The 11,116-nt window shown below is 45.5% G+C and overlaps 1 protein-coding gene across 1 annotated transcript in view; it reads left to right on the top strand.

Annotated features, from left to right (window-relative positions):
• Positions 1-10,708: 10,708 nt before the first annotated feature.
• STX18 (syntaxin 18) overlaps positions 10,709-11,116 on the top strand; it is a 119,011-nt gene continuing 118,603 nt past the window's right edge. The window contains exon 1 of the mRNA XM_002923292.4: positions 10,709-10,969. Coding sequence (XP_002923338.3) covers positions 10,802-10,969 — 168 coding nt within the window. The 5' untranslated portion in view covers positions 10,709-10,801. The remainder of the gene's footprint in view (positions 10,970-11,116) is intronic.

Here is an 11,116-nt window from a genome sequence, read left to right as displayed (position 1 = left end):
GCAACTGTGGTATTTGCGGAATGTTGACCTGCAGATTGCTGGAGGTAGTCATCCAGCTAGTATCACCATCGTTTCTTATGATAGACCAAAGTCTAGGACTGTGGTTTGGGGTTGGCTGAGACCCGTGTCCTTGTGCTGGCGGATTTTATTGGTATCATGGACTCTTCAGTTTGGAAGGACCTGGAGCATGCAGCCACCCCTCCATGCGGCCAATGCTTCCACACTCAAAGATCTGTGGCCAGAAGAGACAGTGTCTTGATATTAAACACCTTACTAACTCATTCCAAAGTCCAGTAACACCCACATCCAGGAAATTCTTCTTAAAGTTTAGCCTGAATCCCTCATGCTTCCATGTAAGCTCATTTCCTCTCGTTCTGTCCAAAACAGAAATAGGCAACAGCTGCTCTCCATCCACTGGTTCATACACTTGAGGACTTTATTTCAACCCTGCCCCTAAACCTTCTTCTCTTCTCCAGAACAAACACTCCAGCTCCCAGAAACATTCTCTGAGACAGACCCAGACCATGGTAGCCAATTATTTTCTAAGGGCTTCCTTTAATTCCAACCTTGATCCAAGGTACTGTCTCAGCTTTCATTCTTGAACAGCACACATTCAGTGGGTGATGCAGAGACCCAAAAGTGAAGACAAGGCTCCTGCCAACATTTGAAGAGGTTCCACCACCTACGGCTATATCCCAGCGCCACCCAGCTGTGAAGTTCAATCTATCGTCAACCTCAGCTTCCTCCTTGCTGCAATGGCTCTGTTTTCATTACTAGCTCCGCACACAGATGCCGTGTTACACATTTTATGTAGGTCATCTCCTTCAACGCCTACAGCAACTCTGTTGGGTGGATTTTTTTTTAAGATTTTATTTATTTATTTGAGAGAAAGAGTGAGAGAGATAGTGAGAGAGAGAGAGAAATTACGAGCAGGGGCAGGGGGCAGAGGGAGAAGCAGTCTCCCCACTAAGCAAGGAGCCCGATGCAGGACTTTATTCCAGGACCCCAGGATCATGACCTTAGCCGAAGGCAGATGCTTAACTGACTGAGCCACGTAGGGGCCCTAGATGGATATTTTTATCTTTGATTCATAGATGTGGAAATATCTTCTAAAGATCTCACTACTATTAAGTGACTGGGATTTGAATCTGGGGCTGTGTGACTCAGAGCCTAATTCATGCTGCTCTTTTCTTGTCCCTAGAGAGTAGGCTATAAAACATGAAGTTAAATTTCATTCTTTAGCGATGCCATTTAAAACCCACAAACTCCATTATTGCATTTATTATGTTTAATTATAATTATCAATGTAAAGCTGTGTCTGTCCCATTGGGCTTTGACCTGTTCTTGGGTGGGGACCTCAGCTTTGTTTGTATATTTTCAGCACTAAACACAGTGCCATTTACTGCGTAAACACTCAAAATTTGTTTGGAATACAGCTGAATGACTGGGTGGGTGGATGTATGGATGGTTAGATGGCTGGATGAATGGATGGATGAATGGATGGATGGATGGATAGATGGATAAAACACACACAAATCCACACTTACTAATTACCCCAATTCTCAAATTCAAAAGTACTTACAGATTCATATGTATCCCTTTGTACAAATGCCATTCCCCTACCTCCACCCCTATTCTCACAGCAAAATTGGTTTGGGGTCATGGGATAGTTGGAAGATAAAGAATCTAATCTTATTTCCCCCACCAACTCAATGTGTGATCTTGGGCAAGTCACTTGTTTTCTCATCTGAAATATGAGGAGAGTTGGCCTGGATAATATCAGAGGCCCTTTCCAGTCCTAAATTTCCATAATTCTATGGCTATCTACCTACCTTAATCAGATTTATCTAAATAATCACAAAAACACCACTTCATGCTGGAGAAACACAGTCATAATAAACTAAGCAAAACCAAATGCCCTTCAATATCCTGTTGTGAACTATAAAATGTCCCCCTAAAATCACATTTTCCCCTTGAAACAGGATGTAGGAAAAATATTTTCCTATTAAATCCTTTTAAAGTGCAAGCAAAAGCATTTATTCTGCGATTTGCTGTCCAACTCAATAAAAAGTAGAGGATTCGGCCTTCTTAATTACAGAAGATACTGTCAGAAAAGCAAAGATGGTAGAAATTCAGGCTGGAAACCGAGATGCCATGCCAACGAAACGACGCGTACGTTTTCTGGAGGGAGTTTCCAAGTGTGCATCGAGCAGTTTATTTTTGCCGTTATGTCGGGGAAGCCAGTAAATGGCTTTTTACGAGGTGATTTATGAAACTCCTGGGGTGGATGAAGTGAGGGAGGGGAAGAAGTGGCACCAACTTCCAAACCTGTGGGGTGAAGGCAGAGCGGACTTGAACGCTCGCAATTGTTGGTTACATTTTTTTGCAAGTCGAGTCCCACAACGGGTTTGGCAGAAAGAGCTAGAAAGGGCTGGAAGATCTCAGAGGAATTTTTCCTTGTCCTTAGGATATCTGAAAGCCTCTTACAAAAGTCTATCTTCTAAGGGTGACAGTTTTGTTTTTCTTATTTCTGTAGAGCCTGGGAGGGTTACAAGGAGCAGGCCTAGAAACGTTGTTTGAGAAATGGAGAAGAGCTGGTGGGTCTCTCTGTTCAGCTAGGAAGATAGCAAAGGGCATCTGCCCGGTTCATCGTCATCCTACCTTTCTGTCGGAGCTACCTCCCTGCGGTGGGCAGGATGATGGCCCCCGAAAGGTGTCCAATTTTAGCCCAGTGAGACCCATTTTGGAATTTGACCTCTAGAACTGTAACCCAGCAGATTTTGCATTGTTTTAAGCCAGTGAGTTTGTGGTAATCTGCAGCAGCCACAGGACACTGTTATACCCCTCAAAGCCTCCAGCCAGCAGAGGGTGGCCTGATAGCCATGTGTGAACCATGTGACTCTGGAAGCTGAGCCATCGATGACTGGACCAGGGTTAGATGTGTGTCCCAAGCTGGACTTATTTTTGTCCACGGGCTCGGAATTTGGCCTTGGGATTGCCACAGCTATGATTAGCAGCAGGACATATACACTCAGCAGAGGGCTGGGGAGACCCATGTTCGGCCACATGAGCAAAGAAGCAGAGAACGCTGGTTTGCAGAGACCATTTTATCGAGGGAGAGAGAGGCAGAGAGAGATGGAGAGAGGTCTGGTAGCATTCTAATGACTAGCTCCCCTCTGAGGTGAAGTACAAGTTTGAGGAACAGACCCCTCACCCAGTCACTGCACCCCATGGACATTTGCAAAAGAGCCAATGTCCGCAGTTCAGAAACACTGATAGATCAGCTCCAACCAAATGAAAAAGCGTAGACTGGTGGCCGTGTTCCAACAACCAGATGACTAGTACTGGCTCCATGGGGAGGTGGACAGGGGACTTCGGGGAAATCCCTGCTCCCAGAATCAGCAGTGGTGAACAGGTGTGGTGGTCCTCCATTTCTCAGGCAAGGTTCAGAGAGGTGAAGTAACTTGCCCCAAATCACACAGCTTGGGAGTAGGATAGCCGAAATTCAAACAACTCTAGTATTTCAGTTTCCAAATCTCATGTACTTTTTGTTTGTTCATTTGCTTTTCATGTTACTTGTCCTCTACTAACTGCTTCCTGGACTTTTTTTTTTTAACTAGAAATAACTCAGAGATCTGATAAGTCTCCCTATGTGCCCTACAAAAATTCCTTGGGTATTAAAACACTCACAGTCACCACTGTCCAGAGAGGAGAACAATGAGCATGTGATATAGTTGAGGCTGGACCAAGCCTTACAGGGTCCAGGATCCCAAGGAGAGTTAAGAGAGCAATAACTTCCCACTCTTTCCTGAAGACTTTTGCTCCCTTATCTCCACCTCTGTGTGGTTCCTGGGGAGTGCGTGCCAGCAGCCACTGGAGGCTCAGCAGGCCACAGGCCTCTGTCTCTGCCTGATGTCCAGGCTTGCAATCCCCAACCAGACTGTGACTCTCAGCTTCAACAATCTTTAGGGAGCCAAGGACCAGAAAAAAGGGGGTACTGATAGAATAGTCTGAACACAGGGAGCTCACTGGCTTCAAAGTCATGCTCAGCCCTCCCTTCCGGTTGGACTCCTGAAGACTGATTTGTACCAGGAAACCATGAGTGTCTCCTGGGAGTTCAGAAGGTAAGGGGTCTTTCCCAAGATCATCGCTGGTGGTGGGAGAGACCACAAACTGAGACCTTGTTATTTAACCCTTGTATTTCACTACCACCCTACACAGGCATGTACACACACACACACACACACACACACACACACACACAACTTGGCTTCCTATATGAAAATCAACAAAAGGACTTAGTTTGAGATAATTTTCCAAATAAGACAAGCTCGTCTTGGTGACCATCTGAGAAGTGACTGGCAGAAGTACAAACCACAGAAAATGTCCCACCATCTCTTTACTCTTTGCAACCTTGTCTCTCAAAATTTAGTCACACGGATGTGGCAGGGAGGACTTGGAGGGCCCGAGCGCCGCCTTATGCCTATGCCAAGACCCTTGTCAAGTGGTTCCTGTTCTCTTGCCATATGCTCCTTCCTTAGGATTGACTTGCTTCCAAACCAACAGGTTCTGGTGGCACCTTGTCAGTCATAGACACCCCCCTCCCCCCATCGGCTGATATGGCTATGTGGGCAAGTGTCCCTTTTCTCTTTTTGCACTAATTTGAACTGCTCAAAGTTGAATGCTTTTCCAGATTGCGAACGGCTGCTCTGGGCATGAACATTCCAGATGCTCTGAGCTGCTGCTAGACCCTCCAAACAAGTTCTCGCTCACATTCCCCAAACAGCTCCTTGAGAAGAAGTTGAATGTTTGAGTTGAGTGTATCTATGTTCTCTGTGGCATACGTTGAGAGTGAAGCATCTACCCCAAACCAACGACCCACTGGACATCCATTTCACAGCAAATGTAGCAAAAGGAAACTTGTGGGTGTTACTCTGGCCAAATTCAGCTCATTCTGGACTCCAGCCCTCCATGGGGCTGTGTGTATGTGTGTGTGTGTGTGTGTGTGTAGGTGTGTGTATGTGTGTAGGTGTATGTGTGTGTATGTGTGTGTGTGCAGAAGCTACTCTCCAAGGGTGGATGATGGTGGTAGTTGGAAGAAGAGACAATAGCACAAAAGTCGGTAGTTGCGAGACAATTAAAATCAGGAAAGATACGGATACACGGCAGCTGAAAGTCCTCGGAGGGACTGTCCAAACAGCAGCTGAGAATCAAGAGGATCAAATTGGAGGGGAGAGGCTCAGAGAATGGGTAATGAAGGAATGGCGGGAGGAGGAAGTAGGGTATATATCAGTTTCCTGTGGCTGCAGTAACAAATTACCATAACCTTTGTGACTTAAAATACTATAGATTTATTTCTTAGAGTTCTGGAGGGTAGAAGTCCAAAATTAAGGTGTCAACAGCCTGGAGGCCAGGCTCTCCAAGAAGCTCTAGGGGGAGAGTCCTTCTGTGCCCCTTCCAGCTTCTGATGATGGCTGTCGGCATGCCGGGGCTTGTGGCTGCCTTAGTCAGATCTCTGCCTCCGTCTTCACATAGCTTCCTCTTTTCTGTGTGTGTCTCTTATAAGGACACTTGTTGTTAGATTTAGGGCTGGCCTGGATAATTTAGGATGATATCCTCATCTCAAGATCCTTGATGACATCTGCAAAGAACCCTTTTTCAGATAATGTAAAATTCAGTGGTTCTAGAAATTAGGATGTAGACCTATCTTTTGGGGGCCAACATCTAGCTCATCAGAAAGTAGGAGGAAATAGGCCAGGAGGTCAGGACAAGGGACCCAGAACGCAAGCCAATAATTGGGTAAGAATGACGAATGTGGCCCCTCTTCTTTTATGTACTCTGGTGGGGGGTGGAGGGACCAAGGTAGCCCCTGGAAGGGCTGGGACACAACAGCCTTCTGTGTTTGCCTCCTGCCTTCCCCCTTTCTCCCCCCTTTTTTTTCTACTGCGAGATTGTAGAGAGCAAGATGGAGTCACTCGTGTCAAGCAGGGGTCTGTGTCAAGCAATGATGCAAGCAGCCAAGGGCATTGCCAGTACCAGACACACTCAGAACTGATAATCAGCAGGAACAGAATAGTTCTGCAAAGGCCCAAGACCAATTAAATCCCTTTAAAAAGAGAGGATTTTTGCAGCAAACTGTCAGACTCTTCAGTCACTGACCCCTCTATGTCTGACCACTTCAAAAAGCCAACTGCCCCAGAAGGTCCTGGCTGATAGATCTCCAAAAAGAGCAGAGATCCTTCACTGCTGGAACATAATACACTGAGTGCCGAGAGCTGACCCGGAGACCAGATGGAGGCCTCGTTCAACTGCATGTTCACAGACTGACTTGGAGTCTCGTTCATTAACTCCCTACCCTCTGTTCTATCTTGTTTGTTATGTGACTTGTCCTGTGCTTTGCTTTGTGTGACATGTAAGGAACCAAGTTAAACACATGGTGAAATGCCATTGAGTTTGGAATCCTGAACCTGCTTTATGATCATGTTAACCTTGTTTTCTGATTGAATAAAGCTGGCATTGTAGAAAGACACAACTGGTGTGTTGCATTCATAGCATGCTCATGACAGAGAGCTTCTGGGAGAAATCCTCCTCCCCAACCTTTTAAAAAATTTTCATTTTATTGTGGTAAGAACACTTAACATGAGATTTATCCTCTTAATAGGTTCTGAAGTGTAAACACAGTATTGTTAACCTTAGGCACAAAGTTGTACATTCATCTTGTTTAACAGAAACTTTATATCCATCAGTCAGCAACTACCCATAACCCCCCACTTCTCCACCCCCGGCAACCATTATTCTACTCTCTCCTTCTCTTTGACTATTTTAGATACCTCATATAAGTGGAATCATGCAGTATTTGTCCTTCTGCAAATGGCTTATTTCATATAACACAACATCCTCCAGGTTCATCTTTTCTTGCACATTGCAGGTTTTCCTTCTTGTTTAAGGATGAATACTATTCCATTGTACATATATACCACGATTTTTGATCTATTCATCTGTTAATGGACATTTAGGTTGCTTCCAAATCTGGGCTATTATAACGCTGCTATGAAGGTGGAAGTACAGCTATCTATTTGAGCTCCTGATTTCAACTCTTTTGGATATATACCCAGAAATGGGATTGCTGGATTATATGGTAGTGGTTTTTTTTTTTTTTTTAAGATTTTATTTATTTATTTTAGAAAGAGAGAGAGAGAGCCTCGAGCAGGAGGAGGAGCAGAGGGAGAGGGTGAGGGAGATAACCTCTAGCAGACCCTGAGCTGAGTCCAACCCCTGGCTCAATCCCAGGACCCTGAGATCTTGATCTGAACTGAAACCAAGAGTTTGATGCTCAACCGACTCAGCCGCCCAGGCGTCCCCATGGTAGTTCTAATTTTTTATTTTCCAAAATGGCGCCACCAATTTATATTCCCATCAGCACCATATAGAGGTTTCATCTTCTCCAGCACCCCAATTATTAGCTATGTTCCTTCTTAAGAAGAAAAGTTTATTCTTTGAGCTTCCCATCCCTGGAGTCATAGTCTTTTCTAAAGCCCATGAGAAAAAATATTTTTTCTATGAATTTCTTTTAAGTCCACTTCCTAATTTGAAAATATATGTTCTTCAGTGCTCTCCTCTTTCAGTGTGAATTCTACCAGGGCAGGATCAATCCTCCAGGGTTTCTGTTAGTCTAACACTATTGATTAGATCTGGGTGTGATCTAGTAGTCCTTCCTTGCCACACTTTACTACTGGGAGATAACGTTGTAATGAAGCTAAGTGAAGAATGCATCCAGTAGACTTGTTTGGGCAGATATCTGGAGGTGGGCTGTATCAATCAGGATAGGCTAATTATGCTGCAGTAACAACAGACCACAAATCTCCATAGACAATAAGAACAAAGGTTGACTTCTCATTGCCAGCACATATCCTTGGTTGCCTGTGCTCCATGGCATCTTTACTCAGGGACCTAGGCTCATGAAACACTGGAACACTATGGGTTGTCATGGCAGAGGGAAAAGAGAGCACAGTGACCCACATGTTACTTCCTAAATTTGTAACAAATGTCATTTTTTATGGGGAAGAGGAATCATCTGGCCAAGACAGTCATCAATAGGTCAAGGAACTATAATCCTCTCCTAGGGGGACATGAATATGAGATGAACAATATAACAAACTTCTACAGAAGGTCTTCAGTTACTATATTATTGTGGCAAGTCCATGATCCTGTGGATCCAAAAACTCTGGTCTCCCCATACTACCCTGCAAGAATTTACACTCCATACAACAAATGCCTGTTTACCATCTTCCCTCACTTAGTGGGGCTATAAAACCAACCTCTTTGCACGATGTAACAATGACAAAAATCTCAGTGGCTAACAACAGAATTCTATTTCTCATACATAGCACAGTTGTCATGGGCTGGGCATTTGGACGCGCAATATACCCTCCATTTGATGGAGGCTGCATTTAATGACTTCTATGAGTCCCCAAAACAGGCTAAGATGTGTACATCTATCCTGATTTTATGGAGGGTGCTGTTATAGGAGGCTACATTCAGGGACTCTAATATGTCTTAATGTTTGTTTGAAAGAGAAAAGTGCCTGGCCTAATGAATAAACATTATTACTTATGAAACATAATGTACGCACTACATCAAACTGGACGGTTTGTAGTTCATTCCCATGACATTCTGTTCTTCCTTTTTCACCACAGTGCCTCTCAGCTTTATGGGGTTTCAAGTCACTTTGCTCTTTGAAGTTAAAAGAGCAAAAACACCAAAAACAAAACAAAAAACCCCCAGTGAAATATCATAGCCTGTGGTCTGTGGGCAGCCCAACAGCCTCCTCGAGATCTCTGCGACTTTTCTAGTAATTTTATGCACTTGTAGTCACTTGTGGTTTTAGTGCCTGATGTTTTGAGCTCACTTGGGTGTCATCTCCACAATCTTTTTCGCTCTTGCAGATGCAGACAGAAAACTTAGACCTTTGTCCCCACCTTTTTACCCCCCAAAAACCCACCGCCCCCAAAACAGGACTCTTACAAGGCAGTACTCACTGAAGGTCTGGTGTAGCTCAGGCCCCTCCCACTTGAAAACCTTTCCCAAGGAACTACTTTTTCCTTTCCTGGCCTCCCCCTAGGATTCTGGTTTCCCCAGCTTTCCCCTAATTCAATCCCCTTCACTTTATTATGCAGAGCGATTTAATTCTCTTTCCTTCTACTCTGCCCCAGGCTTGCCTTTGCATAGCCAAAGATTCATTAATGTCTCCATAAAACAAAGGGCCATTTATGCAATACAGAATCACTGGCAGAGATTTAGTAATTTCTTTCTCATTTCTCTTACTACGTGGGTGAAAGAAAGCTGACATTTATTTTTCCTCACAGGAAAGCTGAAGTGGCTACAGTTCGGGTTTTAAATAACATTTTCCCTCCTCCTTGCAGGTACACATGACATCTATTTCTCGTAAACTTATTGGAAACAAACTTTTGGTCTCAGAACTCCACACTCTTAAAAATTATTGAGAACCCTAAACAAACTTTGTTTATATGTGTTTTATCTATTGATATTTACCACATTACAAATTAAAACCAAAACCTAAAATATTCATTTAAAAACAAAAATAATTCCATTACTTATTAACATAAATGGGATCCTTTTGTGAAAAAAACACATTTCAGAAACAGTGCAAATGGCACGGTTTTACATTTTTGCAAACCTCTTTAAAGTGTGGCTTAATAGAAGACAGCTGTTCTGCATTCAGCATATTTGCAATGTCACAAGTCACACGGCTTCTGGAAAACTCAACTGGGTGCAACTTGGAAGAGAATGGTCGTGAAAGGCAGGGAGCATTTTGGTGTCACGAAGATCATTTTTATCTTGCTGCCCAAGCTTTGCCAACCGCTTCTTTAACGCATTCTAGTTGTGTATCCTCCTTAAAAACAAGGCAACGAGAAGGTGAATTAAATCTGAGCCTTGAGTCAAAACGTAGTAAGAACTCATTGGCTAACTTGCGGTTAATTTACTACGACTTAAGAGGGTATTTAAAAACTGTACGTTAAGGATGAACAGAAACCGGGGACACTCTTCTGCCCTTGTCTTCATCTGATCAGTTCCGCCTCACCTTTCAAATCTGCCTTGTCAGGGTGATGCCTCCTCTGTGGTACTCTTCCCCACCATACATAATAACAAGAATAACAGTGTTCTTATTAACAGCAATAACTTCTATTGGCCACAGCGAGCCCAGCAACGCCCAAACACTTCACACGTGTTACCACCTTCAATTGTCACAATAACACTGAGGAACGTGCTGACTTAATTTTACAGATCAGGTGGCTGTAGGGTGAAAGATAAGGGCCTCTGGCTCTGTGCCTCGCACACCTGCTCTACCCTAGCACTTATTACACCCAGGTGGTCACCGTCCACGTGCTTCTGTCCCTCACAAGGTGAGTCCTGGAGGTCAAGGGTCGCTTCCAGTGCACCCCCCTCCCCGCCTCCGCGCCCAGTCAGTGGGAGAACCAAAAGAGGGGGAGCCAGCCTGCTGGCTTCCAGGTCCTCTTGCTTCCCGGGCCCACACGCCCCAACAGGGACCTCTCCCCGAGGTCAAGCCCTCCGCGGTTTGCCTGGAGGAGAAAAGAGCTGAGGCCGGAACCTTTCTCCTCTCGCCGCGGTCACCCCGCGGACGCCGGAACCTTTCTTCTTGCGTCGCGTTGGCGGGGGAGGCGTGCGGAGCCGGAACGGTCCTCCAGCGACCGGGCGCGCGCCGCGGTCGCAAGCTGCTGACGTGGGCCGGCCGGGAAGGGGGTCGGGGGTGTGGGTCGCTATGGCGGTGGATATCACGCTGCTGTTCCGGGCCAGCGTCAAGACCGTGAAGACGCGCAACAAAGCACTGGGAGTGGCAGTGGGCGGCGGGGTCGATGGGAGCCGCGACGAGCTGTTCCGCCGGAGCCCCCGGCCCAAGGGCGACTTCTCCAGCCGGGCGCGGGAAGTGGTGAGCTGGTTGCTATGGAAACGGCGGGCGAGGGGGGCGGATCCGCGACGTGGACCCCAGACCCCGAACCTGCCCCTGTCCGGTATTCACTGTGTGAAGGAACAGCTTGGAGGAGAAAGTGGTCGGAAGTGGGGACAGGAGAGTTGG

This window comes from Ailuropoda melanoleuca, chromosome 11 (assembly GCF_002007445.2).
Source record: "Ailuropoda melanoleuca isolate Jingjing chromosome 11, ASM200744v2, whole genome shotgun sequence".
NCBI lineage: Eukaryota > Metazoa > Chordata > Mammalia > Carnivora > Ursidae > Ailuropoda > Ailuropoda melanoleuca.
The sequence above is the reverse complement of the archived record's forward strand: the minus strand, read 5'-3'. Positions and strand labels throughout refer to the sequence as shown.